The sequence below is a fragment of the Dermochelys coriacea genome, chromosome 23 (assembly GCF_009764565.3).
Source record: "Dermochelys coriacea isolate rDerCor1 chromosome 23, rDerCor1.pri.v4, whole genome shotgun sequence".
NCBI classification, from domain to species: domain Eukaryota; kingdom Metazoa; phylum Chordata; order Testudines; family Dermochelyidae; genus Dermochelys; species Dermochelys coriacea.
The window spans coordinates 690,740-710,387 of NC_050090.1; the positions used below are offsets into that span (position 1 = coordinate 690,740).

General features: G+C 65.6%; 1 protein-coding gene across 4 annotated transcripts; it reads right to left on the reverse strand.

Moving 5' to 3' along the window:
* Positions 1-4,461: 4,461 nt before the first annotated feature.
* On the reverse strand, positions 4,462-19,051 carry DHX34 (DExH-box helicase 34). 4 transcript variants are annotated; one of them, XM_038382056.2, is made up of 17 exons: positions 18,909-19,051; positions 16,890-17,847; positions 16,052-16,363; positions 14,748-15,011; positions 14,312-14,414; positions 13,898-14,115; positions 12,652-12,826; positions 12,289-12,482; positions 11,776-11,877; positions 11,449-11,673; positions 10,657-10,824; positions 10,267-10,381; positions 9,796-9,902; positions 9,259-9,516; positions 7,820-7,996; positions 7,396-7,525; positions 4,462-7,145 (listed from the first exon to the last, which is right to left on the reverse strand). In XM_038382056.2, the coding sequence occupies exons 2-17, from the start codon at positions 17,622-17,624 to the stop codon at positions 7,012-7,014; spliced, it is 3,417 nt and encodes a 1,138-aa protein (XP_038237984.1). In that variant the 5' UTR covers positions 17,625-17,847; positions 18,909-19,051; the 3' UTR covers positions 4,462-7,011. The 4 variants fall into 4 exon arrangements, with proteins under 4 accessions (XP_038237984.1, XP_043357369.1, XP_038237985.1 ...); XM_043501434.1 differs by having other exon boundaries at positions 9,796-9,924; positions 10,265-10,381; XM_038382057.2 differs by lacking the exon at positions 10,657-10,824.
* Between the last annotated feature and the right edge of the window lie 597 nt (positions 19,052-19,648).

Here is a 19,648-nt window from a genome sequence, read left to right on the forward strand (position 1 = left end):
CACCCCTCATCTGCCCTGCCCCGCCCAGCAATTAATCCCCACCCCACCCCCATCCGTTCAGTCCCCTCAGGCTCACCTCTGCTTCTCCTAGGGTTCTTCGCCCCCACCCAGAGGGGAAGTGGGGCTGCAGCAGGGCCCCCAGGCTGGGAGGGGAAACTCCAGGAGCTGCTCCCCACCCAGGCCTGTCCCTTCCCAGACAGGTGCTGCAGGAAGAGTGGCAGGAGAACACAAGAGTTGCCCTGCTTGGGTTGCTGGGGGGTGCCAGGGGAGAGAATTGCCTCCACCCCTGCAGTGGGCCCTGGAGACAAGCAGCCAGTCCAAGGGCTCAAATTCTCTAGAGGGCTGGAGCCTCCCACATCCTCAGCAGCCTGGCTGCACCTGCCAACGAAAATCACGTCCCTGGTGAAAAAAACTGCAGGAGCTGGCAACACGGTGCATCTGTTGTGCATGTGCCTACAGTGTGGGCCAGATATTCTACAGAGCCCAGCTCCTGTTAGGCACCTAAAGAAGTGGCTGCATTTCCAGCACCTGGGGGAAACCTGGCCCTGATTTTGTGCCTGCGTTCTACCTATATGCCCCCGACATTCACAGGACCATGTGCTCCCCCACCCCCCTCTCCACCAGGCCTAAGCCCCACTCAGACCCCACACACACCAAGGTCTAGACCCTGCTGAGCCTCCCCCCACGCACCAGGCCTAGGCCCTGCTCAGACCCCCACCCCGCCCCACACACAGTCTAAGCCACACTCACCCCACCCCCCCACGCACCAGGCCTAGGCCCTGCTCAGACCCCCCCACCCAAGCACCGGGTGTAGGCCCCACTCACCCCACCCCCCACGCACCAGGCCTAGGCCCTGCTCAGACCCCCACCCCGCCCCACACACGGCCTAGGCCCCACTCACCCCACCCCCCCACACACACCAAGCCTAGGCCCTGCTCAGACCCCCACCCCGCCCCACACACGGCCTAGGCCCCACTCACCCCACCCCCCCACACACACCAAGCCTAGGCCCTGCTCAGACCCCCACCCCGCCCCACACACGACCTAGGCCCCACTCACCCCACCCCCCCACACACACCAAGCCTAGGCCCTGCTCAGACCCCCCACCCATGCACTGGGCCTAGGCCCCACCCACCCCACCCCCACACACCAAGCCTAGGCCCCACTCAGACACACCCCCCCACCCCAAACACGGCCTAGGCCCCACTCACCCCACCCCCCATGCACTGGGCCTAGGCCCTGCTCAGACACCCCCCCCAGCCCCACGCACTGGGCCTAGGCCCCGCTCACCCCCCCCCCACACACCAAGCCTTGGCCCTGCTCAGACCCCCACCCATGCACTGGGCCTAGGCCCCGCTCACCCCACCCCCACACACCAAGCCTAGGCCCCACTCAGACACCCCCCCGCCCCAAACACGGCCTAGGCCCCACTCACCCCACCCCCCATGCACTGGGCCTAGGCCCTGCTCAGACACCCCCCCCAGCCCCACGCACTGGGCCTAGGCCCCGCTCACCCCACCCCCACACACCAAGCCTAGGCCCCACTCAGACATCCCCCCCCGCCCCAAACACGGCCTAGGCCCCACTCACCCCACCCCCCATGCACTGGGCCTAGTCCCTGCTCAGACACCCCCCCCAGCCCCACGCACTGGGCCTAGGCCCCGCTCACCCCAGCCCCCACACACACACCAAGCCTAGGCCCTGCTCAGACCCCCACCCATGCACTGGGCCTAGGCCCCACTCACCCCACCCCCACACACCAAGCCTAGGCCCCACTTAAGTCTCCCATCCGGCCTCCGGGCTGCACCCTGCCTTTGATGAAGCCTGTGCGTGTTTGCGAGGATCGGGCCCAGCCTTGCGAAGTGGGCACAGCGTCATCTCCGGGTCATACATGGGGAAAACGAGGCAGAGGGAGGGCAAGGGACTTGCTCACGGCCTGTGGTTGGCAAACCCAGGAGGAGGAGAAGCCCGTCTCCGGCCTTGCCCCCGCTCCCCGAGCTATAGATAGAACCCAGGAGTCCTGACACCCAGACACGCTCCCCGCCACACACCTCAGCTCAAACCGCTAGACACTGCTGCCTTCCAAAGTCTGGCTTACAGGAGAGGGGCCACCTGGGGCAGGGCATTCAAACGGAGGGGCAGCCCGGTCAGATATCCCCCCCAACACACACTCGCCACCATGCCGGGCTCTTTGCAGCTCAGGGAGAGAATTCAGCAGCCCTTCCCCCTCCGCATGCACCGGTGTGTAGGAATGATTCATTCCCCTGCCTGGCCCGGCCAGCGGCTTTGCATTCCCCGCACGTCCCTCACCCGGTGCGATGAGCAGCCATAACTCTCTGCCTACAATAACAGTGTCTGTGCTCGGCCGCTGGGGCGTGGCGGGCTCAGAGGCGTAAAGTAAATGTGTCCCCTGTGGTCCTTGGCACGGCCAAGCTGCAGGCGAGGGAGCTCTGCTGCGGTGAGTGGATGGACGGGGCCTTGAGCGGAGTGGCAGGGATGTGACGAATACAGGGCCTTTCCCAGGCTGCTTTAAACTCAGGAACAGGGGCCAAATTCACCCCATTCAGAGGGGCCAGCACGAGGCCTAGGTACAAGGCCTAGCATCCCCCTGCCGCCCCGACTCAGAGGCAGATGGATTTCTCCCCCCGCCACCCCCAACGATCTCCATTCTCGGCCCCGTGCATGCACGCTGGACAAGTCATGCATCACACAGAGAACACCACCGCAGACGCAGCTTTCCTAAACTGTAATTCTGATCGATCTCCCTCCATCGCCCCGATGATGAACTACAGTATCCTTTTATTATCTCAAGCCTCAGTTCATGAAGCTGGTGACATTTCTGTTTACAAGTTATAAATTCAATTTATGCCCTAATTACCACCTGGGAACAGCTTCCATCATTTAAACACTTAGTGCAAGAGGGTTTGTAAATCTCATGCTATGGCACCCCCCCCCACATCCCGTCTTGGGGACTTTTAATGTCACATCATCATTAAAAATCCCTCGTTAAAGAGCAGTTCCAAATGCGCTCTCAGGAGCTGCGCTCGGCTCTCACCATCCCAGCCCAAGCTGCCTGGTTCCCAAATGCTCTCCCCTTGTAAATCGCAGCAGAGTTTGGATGTGAGGCTGCATGCAGCACATTAAACAGCAAGGGCCGGCTGGTTTTACAATGGCGAAGGATTTATCACATCTCAGCCACAGCGTGGATGTCCCCTCTGGCTGTGAGAAAACCAACCCACCCCTGCATGGCTGCCTCTCCTGCCCCCTCGCGGGCTGGCCGTCTGCACCGAACACCTCGCTTCTCCCTGGGAATAGTACGATTGCAGCGGGGTAGGGCAGCTGTCGGGGGGTGCTCCTGTCCATATGGCCATGTAATGCCCTCTGGCTTCAGCAGCCTCCTGCCAGATTTACACCCATCTGAGAGCAGCCTGTGAGGCCTGGATCTGGCTCCGGTCTTAATTTGTAGATACCCAATTATGAGGAATCCCAACCCCGCTTTACAGCCCTCCAATGCATGGGCTGGGAGTCTGTTTGAAGAGACTAAACTACCTAACCCGCCTGGCCCAGAGGAGCTGCTGGCTTCGCAAACCGGGAGCTGCCATCCCAGAGGGAGTGAGCAGTGTCGGATCTGACATCCTGTCTCCACAGACAGGCAGCTGGCTACCCAAGCTGTCTCTGTATTTATAATGCACCCAGAGGCAGGATGGGGGGGTGGCTGGGCACACAACACTGGATGGCATCTCAGGAGACCCAGCTTCAAATCCCGGCTTGGCAACTACCCTGCTGTGTGACCCAGGGCAGCCACTTTGGGGCAGCTGGTCAGAAAAGCCCCCTCTCCCCTTCAGGTACTGAACCATGGGCCCATTTCCCCAAAAAGCAGCAGCATGCTGAGACCTCTGGACAATGTGGGCACTTGAAAGGGCACTGCACTCATTTGAAAATGCTGCACCACTATCTCTCTGGGCCTCGGCTGTCAAAGAGACACGAGTTCTGTCTTGTGGTTTTGGTGGGGCGCTCCCCGGGGCAGAGATTGCCTCTTGTCCGTGCACCATGCTTTGAAAACGCCTGTAGATGCCACTTATGCACTCGGGGGCACCAACATCAGCCAGTATTTGCTCCTCCAATTCCTCCTCTGTATCATTGTGGCATTGATGCCACCCGGACCGGCCTGTGCTCAGTTTATCTTTAATCGTGTTGAAATCAATAAGCATTTACCAGGCAGCTCCGGCAGCCCTGCACTAAGAAATTAACTGACATTCCATTAACCTCGACAGTCCAATTAATTCCCAAGCACAGGGCAGGATGTGACACAATTACAGATCGATCACCGGATTCATTTGATCTCTGTTCTTATGTAGCAGCTTCACTCACAAGAAGAGAGACAAGCCCCCAGGATGTATGGGACCCGGCTCTGACCGGGGGAATCCTCTGCATTTAAAGAGGGCCATTTTTCTTGAAGTGAGGTGTGCTTGTTACATGGGTTGCCTTGTTTACATGTTTGTTTATGGTAGGGTCTCTTGCTGTCCATGAGGGGATAGGCTGTTTCGAACAGCTTCAGCAATTCAGTAACACTTGAATGCCTAAAACTTTGGCTGAATTTGGTGCTGGGGAGAGGAGACAGATGGAGGGTGTGAGAGATCACCTCCCCATTGTGACCTGGAGGCATTGGGGGCAGCTGCCCCCCAACACACACCTCCCCTGGCAGGCATCTCCCCGGAGACCTGTGAGGCACAGGGACGTACAGCAGCCGCGACCACGGGAGCTGAAGGACTAGCCCCAGTCTTCCCAGCCAGCAGAGGGATATAAACCTCCAGTGTGAACCTGCCATGAGACAGGACTGCAGACCCAACACCTGCTAGGGCGGGTTACAGAAAGGGGCACATTAATTCCGATTAGCTTTGGGAGCAAGGTCTAGCCACTACACCCCACTCCCTGCCCAGAGCCAGGGATAGAACCCAAGAGTCCTGGCTCCCACCCCCCCCCCCGGCTCGAACCCAAAGACCCCACTCCATTCCCAGGGCCAGGGATAGAACCCAGGAATCCTGGCTCCCAGCCCCGTCCCGCAAACCACTCGGTACCACTCCCCTCCCAGGGCCGGGGATAGAACCCAGGAGTCCTGGCTCCCAGCCCCCCGACCCAGTAGATACTGGATATGTTCTCTGCCCAAAGGTACCAGTGTGAAATGTGGCCCTAGATCTGAGGTGTCCTTTATGACACCCTTTTGCCCTGCCCACCCTGTGGCGCTCTGTGCTCTCTGCCCCAGTGCTATACAATGCAACCTTCTCAACCTGCAATGGACAGGGCAAGAGAGATGGGGCTGAGGGAAGAGCAGGGAAACGGGGGGGAGGGAAGGGCTGCTTAGACTCAAGGCCATCCCACCAATTGGTGGGGTTGTTTTCAGGGCTGGAGGTGCGGGAGGGGATCTGCTTCTCAGACCCCAATTCCTAGGAAGCACAGCCTCCCTGGGGAGCTGGCCAGCCCAAGAAGCTCCTGAGCAGCCAGCTTGGGAGTGATGTAGAGGAGAGTAGGGCTAGCCCCAAGCCCCGCAGCCCAGGCCTCCAGAGCCAACAGGACAGGATTCGCCGGGCGCCACGTGTCCTCCGGCCTGGTGCATTCTGCAGGGCTGCTAGGACTTTGGGCTCTTCAGGGGAGGGGCTGCTCTTGCTCTGCATCTGCACGGCCCCTAGCACAGCAGGGCCGATCTCGGTCGGGGTCTGGGAGGCACCCGGCATGATGGGGCCTCTATGGAATAAATAACAGGTGACCCATCGCTAATGAGGAGCCTGACAAACACAGGAGGTCCCTGTCTCTCCACCCTGCGTGGACAGCTCAGAGCAGGAGCTGGGAGCGCGCCAGCAAATCCTGCAAACAGAGCGAGGCTGCCACCCCGTGGCCACGCAAAGTCCAGGCAGCATCTCTAGCAGAGCTGAGCCCAGAGAAGCCAGCCCTCCCAGCCAGCGCCTGGCTGGGCTGCACCTCCGTCTCCTGGTACGTCCACACTCCAATCTCAGATGGACAGTGTGCGCGCACGCTGCCCATGGGAACATGCCTATCCCAAGGAGATACCCACATGCACATGCCCTCACTCTCATTGCTCAGCCTGTAACCTGGGCACCATCTTGGCCTCTCCTAGCACCCAACCCCTAAGCTCCGGCTAAGCCTTGCTGACTTCCTGCTGCGCATCTCTGCCACGCATCCCATCGCACCACTCGGCCCCAGCTCCTGCCAAGGCCCTCGCTCGCTGTCACTCCTGCTCCCAGCCGGGCAGACACACGCTTGCCCTGAGTGGATCTATTCCGATACTGCTGCAGAGACCAGGCGCAGGGGCAGAATGGGGGTGTCCCGGGGGCTGCAGGGCGCTGAGCTGCACTGAGCCACCAGGGCTCAGGTATGGGCTGCCCTATCGCCCACGCGAGGGTTCCAGCCCCCGCCACAGAGGGCAAAGCAGCTGCTAGCACTGGTGAGTTTCCCCATCCGGGGCCATCAGTCCCAGAGACGCTAGGCCAGAAGGAGCCATTGTCCCACACCCTCCAGCCCACTGTGTATCAGAGAGCCTCCCCTGGACAACCCGGGCCTCCCATTTGGGGGCTGCGCTCCTCAGCCAAGGGACATTTATTCACACGTACAAAAACCCAACACGTGTCCCCGCCAGGGGGAGCAGTGCCTCTGGCCCCACCAGAGAGGCCCAGTCCAACCGGCACTGGAGCCACACCCTGACAGACCCACGGGCAGGGGGTCTCTGCCTGCCCCGTAACGAACCCACCAACCCGACTCGTAACAAACTACCCTGGGAGTCAGCGAGGGAACGACGCTGCAGGACTCAGCTCCCACCCCAACCCCACACCGCAAGTCCAGCCAGCGCAGCCAGGATGCGCTGCTATGCGCTTTGTAGGGGCAGGACCATGTGTCCTCCCAGAGCTGGGGAGAGAACCCAGGAGTCCTGACACCCAGCTCCCTGCTCTGACCACTATGCCCCCATCAGGGCTAGGCCCAGACACACAGCCCTGGCCATCACTGGTGTTGCTTTCTGTGCCGCAGGATCTCCGTGGATGTGAACATGAAGTCCTGCTCGCAGGCATCGCAGTGATAAGGTCTCTGCAGAGCAGTTGCTTTGGCTGAACACTCAGCGGCCTCTTCCGGGGGAGCTGCAAGAGCAGACGAAACGGCGTCACCAGACAGGCCGAGCAGCCGACCTGGCAGCTAAGACCCCCCTGGGTGGCTTGGCTGGGACGCACCATCCCTGTGGAGCGGCCCCCAGCCAGTGCAGCACCTGGGGCAGAGACCGGCTGGGCTGGGACCCACCCCAGAACCCTCAGGCCTGCGCGGTGACCGGACGGGGGACGCCAGCCCTGGAACCCAGGCCCAGCGCGACCTGGGGACCCAGCAGAGACTCACCCTCCTGGGGCTGGGGCCGACAGCTGCTTTCGTGGCTCATGCGCTCCATGGGGGTGAAGGGCATGTAGAGGGCGCAGTGCGGGCAGGTCCAGAAGCTGCGCAGGCAGTCGCTGTACAGGTCGGTGTCGCTCTGCAAGGGACAAAGTCGGAGGGGAGCAGGGTGGGACATGGAGCCTTTGCCTCAGGGGCTGCCGGCCCCAATCCGGGGAGCGTGGTGGGACCCAGAACCTCTGCCTGGGGAATGCCGGCCCCAGTTCGGGAATGGGGAGGGGAGCAGGGGGGGAAGGGAGGGAAGCTGAGGGGCCCACAGCCGCTGCCTTGGGGCCCACTGATCTGGCCAGAGGAGCTGTGAGGGGATACGGAGCCCCTGCCTTGGAGGCCGCTGGTCCCCATCCGGGGGGAGCCCCGGGCTCCCAGTACTCACCACGAGGCAGTTGTAGGTCAGGAACTCAGCCACCCTATAGCCGCCCTTCTCCTCGTCGGGCATCATCTCTGCCCCCTGGAACAGACCCGGGAGCCCCGGCGCAGCCGCCACTGTCTGGGGCCCCACGTAGAGGTTCTGCTTCTCCAGCGCCGTCAGCTGGCGCAGGCTGTACTGCACCTGCAGGGGGCGCCAGGGTGGTTAGGCCAGGGGGACCAGGGCATGTCACCCTGCTACGGCCGGCTGCTCCCTCCCTGCCCAGAGACAGCTGCATTCCCCGGTCTGCACAACACACCGGGCAACACCCCCACCCTCACCCCCACCCCCACCAGCGCGGGGGGAGCTGCTCGGGGGTGCCCCGCTATCTGCACCCCTCACCCACATCAGCGCAGGGGGGAGCTGCCCGCTATCTGCTCCCCTCACCCCCACCAGTGCAGGGGGGAGCTGCCCGGGGGCTCCCCGCTATCTGCACCCCTCACCCCCACCAGCACAGGGGGGAGCTGCCCGGGGGCTCCCTGCTATCTGCACCCCCCCACCCCCACCAGCGTAGGGGGGAGCTGCCCGCTATCTGCTCCCCCCACCCCCACCAGTGCAGGGGGAGCTGCCCGGGGGCTCCCTGCTATCTGCACCCCCCACCCCCACCAGCACAGGGGGGAGCTGCCCGGGGGCTCCCCGCTATCTGCACCCCTCACCCCAACCAGCACAGGGGGGAGCTGCCCGGGGGCTCCCTGCTATCTGCACCCCCCAACCCCACCAGCACAGGGGGGAGCTGCCCAGAGGCATCCTGCTACCTGCACCCCCCACCCACACCAGTGCAGGGGGGAGCTGCCCGGGGGCTCCCCGCTATCTGCGCCCCCCACCCCCACCAGCACAGGAGGGAGCTGCTCGGGGGCACCCTGCTACCTGCACCCCCCACCCACACCAGCATGGGGGGGAACTGCCCAGAGGCATCCTGCTACCTGCACCCCCCACCCACACCAGTGCAGGGGGGAGCTGCCCGGGGGTGCCCCACTACGGGCACCCCCATCTCCACCAGTGCAGGGGGAGCAGCTGCGGGAGGGGCTCAGATCCTGCAAACACACCATGTGCAGATTGGTAGTGGTGGGGATCGCAGCCAGTGTCCAGGCTGCCCCCCAGCCCTTCCTATTGACGTGTGGGTGACAACTGTCCCAGACAGAACATACCCAGCAAGCGGAGGCAATGTACCAGTGCGTTGCACAGGGAGCTGCCAGCCGTGCCCCCACTAGTGGCATGAACCTGCGTGGGCCCTGCCCCATGCCTCAGTTTCCCCATCCGTAGGGTGGGGAGGATGTTCCCGAGCTGCCTGCAGAGCAGAGGGGTGCACAGCTCGGTGGAAAGGTTTCCATGGGGGGCTCCAGGGCCTGAGCTGCCCAGGGATGGACCCTGGCTCGGCCTGGCTGCACTGTGGAAGCTGCAGATACCTCGTGCTGCAGAAACTCCAGCAGCCCCTGCCTCAGCGTCGCCACCTCCCGAGGGTCCGGTCTGTGCCCTGGCTCCCCACACCTCCCCTCCAGATGCCGGTTCAGGAGCCCCTCCCAGGCAGCGCGGAGCTGCAGGGCTGCGGAGAGCAGCCGCAGGGCAGCCTCGCTGTCCGGCACGCACAACTCCAGCCAGGAGTCTGCCACCAGCCGCGTGCAGTCAGCGCTGGTGTCCAGGGCACGGGAGAACAGTAGGAGAGCCTGGGGGAGAGAGCAATGGTCAGGTCGGGGGGGTGGGGGCAGAACCATGGTCGACTATGGGGATACCTGTGGGGCAGAGCCATGGTTGGCTATGGGGATACCTGGGGGTCAGAGCCATGGTCGGCTATGGGGGGGTCTGGGTCACAGAGGGTGAGAGTAGGAAGGGGCACGGAAGGGGAGGACCGACAGTGCAGGGGTGACATTGGGAAGCACGGGGGCAGGGAGAGGAGCCAGGCCAGGGTACGGGAGCCAGGATGCAGGGCAGGGCCAGGCACCCACCTGCAGTGCCGGCACCCGCAGGCAATTCACCAGGTAGGGCTTGTTGGTCTCCAGCAGCGAGACGAAGGCCAGGAGCTGGTGCCGGCTGCTCAGCCCCTCCTGCGAACCTGCAAAGCCACAAGAGAGGGGTTCAGCTTAGCCCTGCTGTGGGAGCTGGGGCGACCACAGGGTGGGGAGAGCCCACAGCCCCCTCAGCCCCACTGCTCTGAGCGGGGCCAGCAGAACACATGGAGGGGCACAGCAGGCTTGGGGGCTGGGCTGGGCTTCAGGGGCCCTGGCTTCCAGCCTCGGCTCCCCCACAGACACCCTGCGTGACCCCAAGCTAGTCCCTGCATCTCTCTGGGACCCAGTCGCCCTGTGCCACGGGGAGAAGGGTCCTTGCTGGGTCTGGTTGGACTGGGAGCTCTCTCTGCGTCGAGGCACCAAGGGGATGGGGCCAGGCCACCCCCCCCCCCATCCCTCTCTCCCTACCTCTGCTCCTCCCAGGCTCTGCCTTCTTCTCTGTGGTCTGCAGCAACTCTGGGCTGCTGGCAAAGACGCAGGTCGGGTGCAGGACAATCCCCTGCTTGTTCTTGGTGTGAAAAATCTGCAAGGAGACCAGATGAGGCATCAGGGCCAGGGCCAGTGGCCATGCTGGGTGACTGCAACCAGCGCTGGAGACCCCAGCCTGGGGCACAGCTCTCACAGGCTTCCTCCTTTGCAGACTCCCAAAGCTCTAGCCCAGACCCCATTCCCTTCCCAGAGCTGGGAAAGAACCCAGGAGTCCTGGCTCCCACCCCCCAGCTCTCACCACCAGACTCCCATCCCCTCCCAGAGCTGAGACAGGCCCCAGGAGCTGGAGGGGGGTCGGGAGAGGTGCACCTGGTCAGAGTCCTTGCGGCAGCTGTTGTACTGATCGGGCACGGCCAGCTGGGGGTACAGACCCCTGCACAGCACCAGCTTGAGCAGGGCAAGCCGGTGGGAGGACAGGGCCGCGCTGGACGCAGCCTGGAGCTCGTCCACGTTGTGCCGTAGCTTGAACTTGACGTCCTGCCGAGGGAAGGGGCGATGGGTGTGGGGGGGGCAGAGCTGAGAGGAGCTCAGGGAGCCCCCAGCAGCCCCTAGGAGCACCCCACTGCAAGTGACAGCACTGCCTAGCTTGGGCTCCGGCAGGCAGAGCCCAGCACTGTTCCCGTCCCGGCAAACCCTGCGGGCAGACGCTCCCAGCAGGGAGGGGCCAGCACTGCCACAGCCAGGGGGTCCTGGCCCCCTTCCACCGCCGGGCTCGGTACCCACAGCCCCTCGACCATGCAGGGGCATGGCCCCGGCTTACACCCATGGAAACTGATGTGCAGAGAGGGGAGGGGACGTATCCAATGTCACAGAGACAGGGCCAGGAACTGAACCCAGGAGTGGTGGGGGTCACGGCCAGTCCCAGCCGCCACCCACTGCTCTAACTCACTGGACCCCACTCCCCTCCCAGAGCAAGGTTAGAACCCAGGAGTCCTGGCTCCCTCCTGCTGGTGGGGGGAGGGCATGGCAGGAAGCCAGCAGGTGACACAGAGAAAGCTCTTGGTGCCAGTTCTGGCCTCAGTGAGGGGTGGGATGGGGGAGCCCAGCAGGGTGGTGCCCTCTGCCCCACACTCTCCCCACTGGGACCCCCCTCCCATGCACCTGGATATCGACACCAGACGACTCAGTCCTGCTGGCACCCTCGTCGCTGGAGGAGCCGGCCTCCCCTTCCTGCAGCTTCAGCACCTTGCGCTTCCGCCCCTCTGTCTCCTCATGCCACTGCTGCAGCTGGCGCAGCTCCCGGCGCTCCAGGTGTCGGCTCTGCCGGGCGTAGCTGTCCCTGGGCCCCTGCACAGGCTCCAGCAGACCGTGGTCCCGGAGCAGCTCCTGGGGGTGAGGGGCAGGAGGTTAGGTGGGGAAGGGGCTAGGTTGGGGGCAGTGCTGGGTTCTTGGGGGGACACCCAGACCCTTCTCCCGCCGCACACCCACCTGGAACTGGCGCCGCAGGTTGGCCGCCTCATAGAGCCGGTGCTCCTCCAGCCCCCGGCGCCGGCACCACTTCCTGGAGCTGCCAGCCCGTTCCGACTTCACCTGTCGGCCACACCGAAGCCTCAGGTTATTCGGGGAGGGGCAGGGAGCCATCCTGCTGCACCCCACAGCTCCCGCCATGGGGCATCTCTTCCCCCAGAGCCACCCCTACAGCTCCCGCCATGGGGCATCTCCTCCCCCAGACCCCCCCCACAGCTCCCGCCATGGGGCATCTCCTCCCCCAGACCCCCCCAACAGCTCCCGCCATGGGGCATCTCCTCCCCCAGACCCCCCCCACAGCTCCCGCCATGGGGCATCTCCTCCCCCAGACCCCCCCACAGCTCCTGCCATGGGGCATCTCCTCCCCCAGACCCTCAACAGCTCCCCCACAGGATGTAACCCCCCCGACACATCCCACCCAAGGGATCTGCCCCCACAAGCCCTCCCGCAGAGCAGATGGCCAGCCAGTCCCACCTGCACCCACTCATTGAAGGTATTGAGCAGTGTCAGCGGGTCGCCGTGGGGGCTCTCGAGGGGCCGGCGGGCCGTGGCACAGTCCGGGTTGGTGCGTGTGGGGCGCAGGAATGGGGACTGCACGCTCAGCACTGCCGCCACAGTGAGCACCGGCTCAGCCAGCCCAAAGAGCGCACCCAGAACCAGCATCTTCCCTGCAGGGGGATGGGGGGAGGAGAGCGTTATGGGGGCAGGGGGACAGCGAACCGCCTCCCACCCCCATCCCAAGGGTTAAAGTCCCTCTCCATGCCCCTGGCGCCCACTCCACCCCCAATTTACTCCCGCCCCCAGCCAGGGCCTCCCCAGCCTCCTGAGGCACCTCACCGATCACCACGTCCACGGGCAGCTGGGCCAGAAGGCTCCCGATGGGTGTCAGGCTCTCGGCCCTGTCCAGCGCCCCCTGCTCCATCAAGTAGCGCACGGCTGTCTCCAGGCTGGACTCGGGGGGCGGCTCCAGGAAGGGGAAGGTCCGGGGGTCGCCCAGCCCCATGCTCTTCATCTGGGGGGTGGAGAAATGGAAGATTAGCCCTGTGCCTGGACATCATCACTGCTGCAGAAGGGACATGCGGGTCACGTGTGAGGAGCTGTGTATCTGCCCTGAAAAGTGTGTTCGGAAGGTGTGTGAGACAAGCAGGCCTGAAGGCGCCCCAGGTGCTCCTGCTAGGCAGGAGAGAAGAGACCCTTACCTCACCCTGGCTGAGTACTGGGGGGTCACAAGGACACCCACTTACTCTGAGCAAAAGATGGATTGACAGACTGCAGGAACACCCACAAACAGCAGGGTGACCCTGCTTGGACTTATGGGGTGTAACTGGGGTACAGATAGACAACCGGGATCCTTCACCGAGGGGCAAGCAGCCAGCTGGCACGTTGTATGACTGGAGGATCACAGCCATTCTGGCTGGTCAATGCTAGGAGACACAGACCGGCTGTTCATTCAGCTCAGGCTCGCATCGCATGCCAAGGTTTTATTTTATAAGTGACCCCAAGCATCCATTAATTTGACCTGAGCTTCTTGAACCTCTTCTCTCCGCTAAATCCGTCTTGTTCTCATGCTGAACGGATCCACCGGTTGGGTGCTAAGCGGAACTGTGCTCGGGGAGTGACGGTGAGCTGGGGTGCGCTGCTCCTTGGGGAGTGGCGGAATGGGGCTGGATGCCGTAGTGTGGCACTTGGAGGGCTCGAGCGTTGGAGGGTGCTGCCCTGCAGGACTGCGGAGCCGGCGCAGATTGAGAGGGGAGGGCTCGTGTGGCCTGTAGCCAGTGAAGTCAGAGCTGACCCTCGACTGGGACAGCCTCACAGCCCTGGAAGCATCACGCAGAGGCTGGGAGGCTGCAGGGGCTGGGCCCAGCGCTTCCTCCCGTAATGCTGGAGACCTGGGAGCGAGTTCTGGCTCCAAGGATGCTGCACAAGCCAGCACTCGGCACGGCCACACACTGGTCAGGCTGGGGGCTCAGCCCTCCAGAGCAGAGCATCTACCCAAGTTCCCCCCCTTCAAAGGACAGCTTCCCCCAGCAGTGACAGACCCGCCTGGGGATGGGGGAGATCCCCCCTCCCCGGCTCTGCCTACCTGCAGCACCAGGGCATCGAGTGCCACGCGCTGGATCTCCGGCACCGGGTAGGGGGTGAAGGCGTCGTAGTCAGATTCAGCGTAGAGACGGTAGCAGACCCCGGGGCCCGTCCGGCCCGCACGCCCCTTCCGCTGCTCGGCGCTGGCCCGGCTGATCCAGAACTCCTGCAGCCGCTGCAGCTTGGCCTGGGGGTCATAGCTGAGTTCCTTCACCTTCCCTGGGGGGCAGAACAGGCAGACACTCTGGGGACAATCTCCACCAGCCTCACCCCGCACCCGGCTGCCCCCATCCTGCAGTGCTCAGAGCCACAGCCAAAGGGGAGGCCCAGGCCGGCCCGGAGAGTGGAGCCCCCACCCCACCAGCTGGTGCTGGCCCACGCCTCCCACCCCCGGAGCGAGGAGAGGGCGTCTCACCAGAGTCCAGCACAAAGCGCACCCCATCGATGGTGACCGAGGTCTCAGCGATGTTGGTGGAGATGATGCATTTCCGGACTCCTGGGGGGGGCATGTCAAACACCTGGGGGGTGGGGGGAAGAGATGGGGAGTCACCGCTCCTGACACACTCTGCCACCCCTGCTGGTCCCCTCTGCACCCCCACACACGGCTACTCTCCACCCCCTCCTCCTCCCTTCGCCCAACACAGACGCTTCCCCGCCCGCCTCACAGCACCGCTCCCCCCAGCCACCCCACGCACTCCCCTTCCTATCCCCCACAGCCACTCCCCAGCTCCTCTGCCACATTCCCCTCCTAGCCCCATCTCTGACGCCGGCTCCCCAGAGCATGCTCCCGCACCAGGGGGCACAGTCCAGTCCAGCGGAGGCCTTGGCCCTTGCCCCGCGCCCAGATCCACCTTGTCCTGCTCGGCAATGGAGAGGGTGCTGTGCAGGGGCAACACCACCCAGCGCTGGGTGCGGGTGGCATAGACCTGGGCCTCCTCCAGCACAGCGCTGATCTCCGCCACCCCGCTCAGGAAGATAAGCAGGTCACCCCGCTCTTCGGGCGGGTGCTTGTGGTCGATGGCCTGCAGCACCCGCAGGTAGGGCCGGGGGTCCAGCCGATCCGGCTTCCCGCTCGCTGCCACCAGCTCGTCCTGGGGGATGGGCTTGTAGACGACCTGGGCAAGAAGAGACACCATGGCCAAAGGGCAGAGAGAGTGAGCGCCCGACGCTGGGCAGCCGGAGGGCTGGCCCCGCAGGGACACCACCCTCATCTTCCCAGCAGGCTGGAGGTGCAGGGAGAGGGAGGGCAGTGGCGTGGCTTAGCCAGCTCAGCACCGGGAGCCAGGACTCCTGGGTTCTACCCACACTATGGGCGGGGAGTGAGGCCCAGTGGGTTAGAACCGGGGGGGCTGGGAAGCCAGGACTCCTGGGTTCTACCCGCACTATGGGCGGGGAGCGAGGCCCAGTGGGTTAGAACTGGGGGGGCTGGGAAGCCAGGACTCCTGGGTTCTACCCACACTATGGGCGGGGAGTGAGGCCCAGTGGGTTAGAACCGGGGGGGCTGGGAAGCCAGGACTCCTGAGTTCTACCTGCACTATGGGCGGGGAGCGAGGCCCAGTGGGTTAGAACTGGGGGGGCTGGGAAGCCAGGACTCCTGGGTTCTACCCGCACTATGGGCGGGGAGCGAGGCCCAGTGGGTTAGAACTGGGGGGGCTGGGAAGCCAGGACTCCTGGGTTCTACCCGCACTATGGGCGGGGAGCGAGGCCCAGTGGGTTAGAACTGGGGGGGCTGGGAAGCCAGGACTCCTGGGTTCAACCCACACTATGGGCGGGGAGCGAGGCCCAGTGGGTTAGAACCGGGGGGGCTGGGAAGCCAGGACTCCTGGGTTCAACCCACACTATGGGCGGGGAGCGAGGCCCAGTGGGTTAGAACTGGGGGGGCTGGGAAGCCAGGACTCCTGGGTTCTACCCACACTATGGGCGGGGAGTGAGGCCCAGTGGGTTAGAACCGGGGGGGCTAGGAAGCCAGGACTCCTGACTTATAATCTGCCCGTGTATAGACACAGCTGCATCTCAGCACCAGGTGGGGGATCCCTGTACACACAGCCCCCATGCCCCACCCCAGAGGCGGCCACGTCTCAGCACCGGGTGAGGGATCCCAAAGGATGCGGCAGAGGTACAAGTTCCCATCCACGCCCACCCCCCATGCTCTCACCGTGATGGGGAAGAGCCGGCCGGGCACCTGCACCACAGGGGCACCCCCGAAGTACCCCACGAAGAGGCGGATGTTGATGGTGGCCGACATGAGCACCAGCTTGAGGTCGGGGCGGGCGGGCAGCAGGCGGCGCAGCACGCCCAGAAGGAAGTCGCTAAGCAGGTGCCGCTCGTGCACCTCGTCGGCAATCAGCACCTGGTACCCGGGCAGTGCCGGCTCGCGCTGCACCTGCCGCAGCAGCAGCCCCTCCGTCAGGAAGACGATCTTGGTGGCCGGGGAGCGGGTGCTCTCGAAGCGGATCTGGTATCCCACCTGGGGAGGAGCAGGGGCGGGCAGGCGGTCAGTGGGAGGGGTAGCCCAGCACCTGCCAGCCAGGGGCAGAGGACCAGCAAGGAGGGACCATGGTGCTCGCCCCAGACAGCTGGTGCTGAAATGGAGCTGCCCTAAGAGAGGCCCCTGATCACTGGCACAGAGCCTTAGGGGCTCGGCCCAGACTCCCAGGCACTGCCTGCTCCCAGGGCACGGCCCAGACCCCCATGGGGGGTGGGAGGGAAGGCACAGCCTAGATCTCAGGGCTCTTTGCATCCCCAAGGCATGGCCCAGCCCCCATTCCCTGCATACAATCTCACCCACTGCCCACACGCAGCAGGGCTAGGGGAGAACAGCGAGAGGCCACATGGGGTCGGATCATCTGGGACCCCCGCCAGGTTTAGCTGGGATTCCTGGCCAAGAGGAGCTGGGGGCACACCAGGTCTCACGTCCTCCCTGTCCGAATTCCCTCAGCCTGGCACAGACCCCGCTTGAGTCCTGGGCCACCCCTGGTCTCAGCCCCACTCACCTCAGCCCCATACTGGTGCAGGCTCTCAAAGCCCACCCGCTTGGCCAGCGAGATGCAGGCGATGCGACGTGGCTGGGTGCAGGCCACGTGACTGTACCCAGCCGCTAGCAGGTACTGGGGGACCTGTGTGGACTTGCCACAGCCCGTGTCGCCGGCTACCACCACCACCTGGTTCTGGGCCACAGCCTGCAGCAGCCGATCACGGTACTGAGCAATGGGCAGGGCCGCCCGCTCCCGCTGCAGCTTGGCCAGCTTGGCAAAGCTCTGCTTCTGGGCGAAGTCCAGGTAATGCAGCAGGGCGGCGCGGAACTGGGAGAGCTGCTCGGCCGGCACCCCTGGGCCCTGCCGCGGACCCCCCCTCCTGCCCCCCGCCAGCCCCTCCACGTCCCCGCTCAGCACTGACAGGTTGATCCGGTAGCATGGGTCGTACTCCTGTGGGAGGCCAGCCAGCCCAGGGGTGGCAGAGGGGTCAGCCCGGGCCGGGGGAGCCCACACCGCCGGCTCCCGCTTAGCCTTCAGGGTCTGGAAGCGCTGGAGCCGCTCGAAGAAGGCCCAGAACTGGCGGCTATCCTCAGAGCCCGCCCGGATGTAATCCTGCTCCCGGAAATACAGCTCCTCCAGCCGGCGCCGCGTCTCAGGGCAGCTCCAGTCCCAGCGGCCGCCCTGGTGCCCCCGGGACGGGGAGGGGTCTCTGCTTCGCCTCTTGGCCCTGCGCTCCTTCTCCGACGATGGCATCTCTGCCCCCTTGGGTCACCCCAGGCGACGACCTCCCACTTCTCAGCAGAGACAGGGGATGGGAATCTGGATCCGCAGAACCCACGGGGGTCAGGGGGTTGGAAATCCGGACAGGGCTGCAGGCAGGAAACAGCTGAATCTCTGCGGGGGCCTCACCCCAACTGGCCACTCCGCGGTGGGTGAATGACTTAGGGGGTCCCACTCAAGCCGATCTCCCCAGTGCCTGGGGGTTGGGGGACAGAAAGGGATGTGTAAGGACAAGAACTCGTTCTGGAAGATCATGAGCCCCGGGCCCGCTGGGTGACGGGCCGGGAACCCTGTGCCAGGCAGGAGGGATTAAACCCAAACACCTCTCTGGGCTAGATCCAGCCCCTGGCACCGAAGGGCACCTTCCCTCCCCACCCACCAAGGAGCTAATGCCCCAACACAGCAACCCCATGGGCCCTCTCTGTGCTCCCACGTGGCCGCCCCCGAACCCTCTCCTAGCCCTCCTGCAGAGCCCCCTCCGCCCCCCTCTGGGCCCCCCCGAGCCCCCACCGTCCCTCCCGCAGAGCCCCTCCGCCCCCCTCTGGGCCCCCCCGAGCCCCCGCCGTCCCTCCCGCAGAGCCCCTCCGCCCCCCTCTGGGCCCCCCCGAGCCCCCGCCGTCCCTCCCGCAGAGCCCCCTCCGCCCCCCTCTGGGCCCCCCCGAGCCCCCGCCGACCCTCCCGCAGAGCCCCCTCCGCCCCCCTCTGGGCCCCCCCGAGCCCCCGCCGACCCTCCCGCAGAGCCCCCCGCCCCCCTCTGGGCCCCCCCGAGCCCCCGCCGTCCCTCCCGCAGAGCCCCCCCGCCCCCCTCTGGGCCCCCCCGAGCCCCCGCCGTCCCTCCCGCAGAGCCCCCCCGCCCCCCTCTGGGCCCCCCCGAGCCTCCGCCGTCCCTCCCGCAGAGCCCCCCCGCCCCCCTCTGGGCCCCCCCGAGCCTCCGCCGTCCCTCCCGCAGAGCCCCCCCGCCCCCCTCTGGGCCCCCCCGAGCCTCCGCCGTCCCTCCCGCAGAGCCCCCTCCGCCCCCCTCTGGGCCCCCCCGAGCCCCCGCCGTCCCTCCCGCAGAGCCCCCTCCGCCCCCCTCTGGGCCCCCCCGAGCCCCCGCCGACCCTCCCGCAGAGCCCCCTCCGCCCCCCTCTGGGCCCCCCCGAGCCCCCACCGTCCCTCCCGCAGAGCCCCTCCGCCCCCCCGAGCCCCCGCCGTCCCTCCCGCAGAGCCCCCTCCGCCCCCCTCTGGGCCCCCCCGAGCCCCCAGCCCCCCTCTCACCGCTCGGGCCCGCCCGGGCCTCCCAGGCCGCAGCCGCCGGGAAGCGCCGCCTCCCGCTGCCGGGCCCGCCCCGCGTCCCTCCCGCCCCGGTGCGTGGGGGGATCTGCTCCCGGGGGGGCTCGGGGATCCCCCTACTGGGTCGGTGCCCTCCTGCTGCATTGGGGGACTGAGATCTGCTCCCGGGGGGGCTTGGGGTCCCCCCTGCTGAGGGCGGTGCCATCCCCCGCTGCATTGGGGGGGCTGGGATCCCCCTGGCTGTGGCCAGTGGCCCCCCTGTTGCATTGGGGGGCTGGGACTTGTTCCGAGGTGGGCTCGGGGGATCCCGGCTGGGGCTGGTGCCCCCCTGCTGCACTGGGGGGCTGGGATCTGCTCCCGGGGGGGCTCGGAGGATCCTCTCCTGGGTAGGGCCGGTGCCCCCCACTGCACTGGGGGAGGTGTGATCTGCTCCCGGGGAGGGGGGGTTGGGAGATACTCCCCGGCTGCGGCCCGTGCCCCCATGCTGCATTGGGGGGGATCTGCTCCTGGCAGGGCTCGGGGTGCCCCCCTGCTGCATTGGGGGGATCTGCTCCCGGGAGAGCTCAGGGGTTCTCCCCGGCTGTGGCCAGTGCCCCCCTGCTGCACTGGGGGGGTTCTGCTCCCAAGGGGGGCTTGGGGGATACCCCGGCAGGGGCTGGTGGCCCCCCTGCTGCATTGGGGGGCTATCCGCTCCTGGGGTGGCTTGGGGGATTCCCTCCCAGCTG